The 2,666-nt window shown below is 58.0% G+C and overlaps 1 protein-coding gene across 1 annotated transcript in view; it reads right to left on the bottom strand.

Moving 5' to 3' along the window:
* Nucleotides 1-2,666, bottom strand: part of LOC113214976 (protein CBFA2T3) — a 53,817-nt gene that overhangs the window by 3,458 nt on the left and 47,693 nt on the right. Inside the window, exons 5-7 of the mRNA XM_052264357.1 lie at nt 2,320-2,466; nt 2,090-2,232; nt 1,711-2,014 (exon numbers count right to left, since the gene is read on the bottom strand). Coding sequence (XP_052120317.1) covers nt 1,711-2,014; nt 2,090-2,232; nt 2,320-2,466 — 594 coding nt within the window. The remainder of the gene's footprint in view (nt 1-1,710; nt 2,015-2,089; nt 2,233-2,319; nt 2,467-2,666) is intronic.

Below are 2,666 nucleotides of genomic sequence, written 5' to 3'. Positions count from 1 at the left end.
TGAACGCGTGCAATCCGGGAGACCAAGACTCGTAAAGCAGGACCGAGTTCTGAACCTTCCGCTGACAAGTGGAGCCGACAGCCGAGTGGCGAGCGCGCTAGGGCTTGGTCCTGCGAGGTAGGCCACGGCTTCTATCTAAGGCGTCTGTCATGACAAGTACTTTGGGTTTAGGCTCCTTTCGACTCCAGGCTCATCAATCCTTTCTAAAGCTAAGAAGTGACGCCGTGTCAATCGAGGCGTGGGTCGATGATTGTCGCTGAAAACGCCTGGAGGGTAGGCAATGCTTTCCTGAATCGGGCCCCCGCGGCCTCCTGTCCCTCCGAGCGCTTGGACAAGGCGAGAGCTTCGGAGATGCATTGATATCTTTCGTTTTCGCTTTAGTTCTTAGCGCAGTTTACTTCTGGTTGATATTCTAGCATTGGCGGAAGTAATGAGTTCGTCTACAGACGGTTCAGTTTAAGCTGACTCGGACACTGTCGGCTGTAGCTACAATCGTGTAGCTACAAACAGGGACGTGTGGGTTGAGGGCTCCCGCGCTACACAGTGTTATCATTCAATGCCCGAAAATGGATCTCCTAAAGTTAGTTCGGATAAGGCTGACTCTACGCCCGCCGGATTTGTGGCCACGGTTTTGTGGCCACAAATTTTAGTAAAGCATCCCAGTAAAGCTGAAATGCAGAAGGCTACGGGGAACAAGGAAACGGAAGTCTCCATGTTAAAGCATAGTGATTTCCGTTTTCTTCTTCCCCACATTCTTCTGCATTTCAGCTTTACCGGAATGCTTTATAGGGACACACTAGCTACAGTGAGACCAGCCTAAGGTCCGTGTTTTCACAGCACGGGCAGCATAGGAGTTTGCAGGCGAGAGGGGGTGAGGAAAAGACGGACCTTAGGCTGGTCTGGCTATAACCACACTCTGCGGCAGAGCCGTCAGCGCTCTCTGGCGGCAGCCGGGGTAAACGGCTTAACCCGTCCTGCCCTGTCGTGTACCATCATCCCGTTTCTCGCGTGTTATTGTGTGCCAAACTGCGTGACGCGAGTTGCTGTGAAAGTATGCCGAAATTTGGTGATGACTTTTTTGCCAAGTCCGACTAGACAGGACGAGAGAAATCTACGATCAAGTAAGTTGCCACGTTCAGCAACACCGCACACCAACTACTACACACCCAGCTCACTCAGTGGTTTGTAAGGTTTGTTGAGGTTAGGTCTTATAGTTGCCCCATTCATCAGACGAAGTACTTAGCACCTTGGCCTGAGCCACGGTTTCTGTTTTTATTTTCCGCGTCCGCTCACATGGTCATTGGTTCTTCTTTCCTCCCTCAAAAATGAAAGCATCGGAACCTTCAGAGCGGCACTACTCTGTCGGAGCTGCGCTTGCCCATGATCGAATCCCCGACCCATGTCACCAAAAGTGTGAGACGCACGTCAAACTTTCGCACGCAGTTACAAGTTATGAGCGAGCATTATTCTGTAATGCATAGGGTACCCCGGGGCTCGGCTAGACCTGAAGGAGAAAAACAAAAATCGTCGGGCGGGGGTACTCCATTCCTCCCCGTGCCTGCGATTTTTGTTCTTCTCCTTCCGGTCTAGCCGAGCCCCGGAGTACCCTCCTATTCATTTAAACTTCACAAAGTGCGAGAGAACGACACAGATTTCGGACGGATAATGTTTGGCTTTGGCGTGCCCCCCCTCCATCCCCCTCCCACTCACCACGTTGATGTTCTTCCACTCGTCCTCGTTGTTCCGGCGCTCCTCGGCTTCCTTGGCCAGCTGCGCGTGCTGCTGGTGCAGGTGCACCTGCGTCTGCAGCTGCAGGTGCGGTATGGGCGGGATGTGCCTGGCCCGCGGCTGCAGCACCCCGCCGCGCACCATGGCGCCCCTCTCCCGCTCTCTCTCCCGCTCCCTCTCCCGCTCCCTCTCGCGCTCTCGCTCCGCGGTCCTCTCCGCCTGCGCGCTGCTGTGCGTCCGCTTGGGCCACGCCGAGAGGTTCTCGGCCTCATCGGCGTCCTCCAGGCTGCGGGAAGGAGTGCGTGCGTCAGTATGGGTCGCGCTACCGCGCTCTCGCCACAATAATCGTCGCTCCGCTTACCTGTCCGGGGCGGCGCGCTTGCTGGCCTGCTTGCTGCCCGTCCCCGCGGCCTCGGCGTGGAAGATGTCGAGCGCCTCTCCGGGCGTGGAAGCCCCGGGGTCGAGCAGCAGGTGCTCGTGGTGGCGCAGGTACTGCAGCGCGGTCTGCGAACGAGGCAGAGGTCAGATCAGATGGCTGCTCTCTCACTTACTCATCCACCCACTCACTCTCTCTCTCTCTCTTTCTCTCACCTCCCCCGCGCCCTTGGCCAGCCCGTGCAGCTCCCGCTGCAGCGCCGGCAGCTGTCCCCGCAGGAAGGGCAGCACGAAGCCGCGCAGGGGGAAGTTGGTGACCTCCTGCAGGGCGTGCTGGAACTCCTCGACCGTCAGCCCGTTGGCCTGCAAGCACAACCAAGTTAGAACGCACATGGCCGGGCGGGAGCCGGGCGCGGAGCTGCGGGTCTGGTGGGGCGTGGCCTGTCGTAGCGGGCTTGGCGGGGCGTGGCGGGGCGGGGTGGACGGCAAAGTATGCGGGCGTGAAAACATTGCTCTGATACTGTGGCTGGTCCGCATGCGGGGCCCGGTATGCCCCGGGCCGC

This window comes from Frankliniella occidentalis, unplaced genomic scaffold (genome assembly GCF_000697945.3).
Source record: "Frankliniella occidentalis isolate FOCC.00 unplaced genomic scaffold, Focc_3.1 Scaffold18, whole genome shotgun sequence".
NCBI lineage: Eukaryota > Metazoa > Arthropoda > Insecta > Thysanoptera > Thripidae > Frankliniella > Frankliniella occidentalis.
Note: the sequence above shows the minus strand (reverse complement) of the source record. Positions and strands in the feature narration are given on the sequence as shown.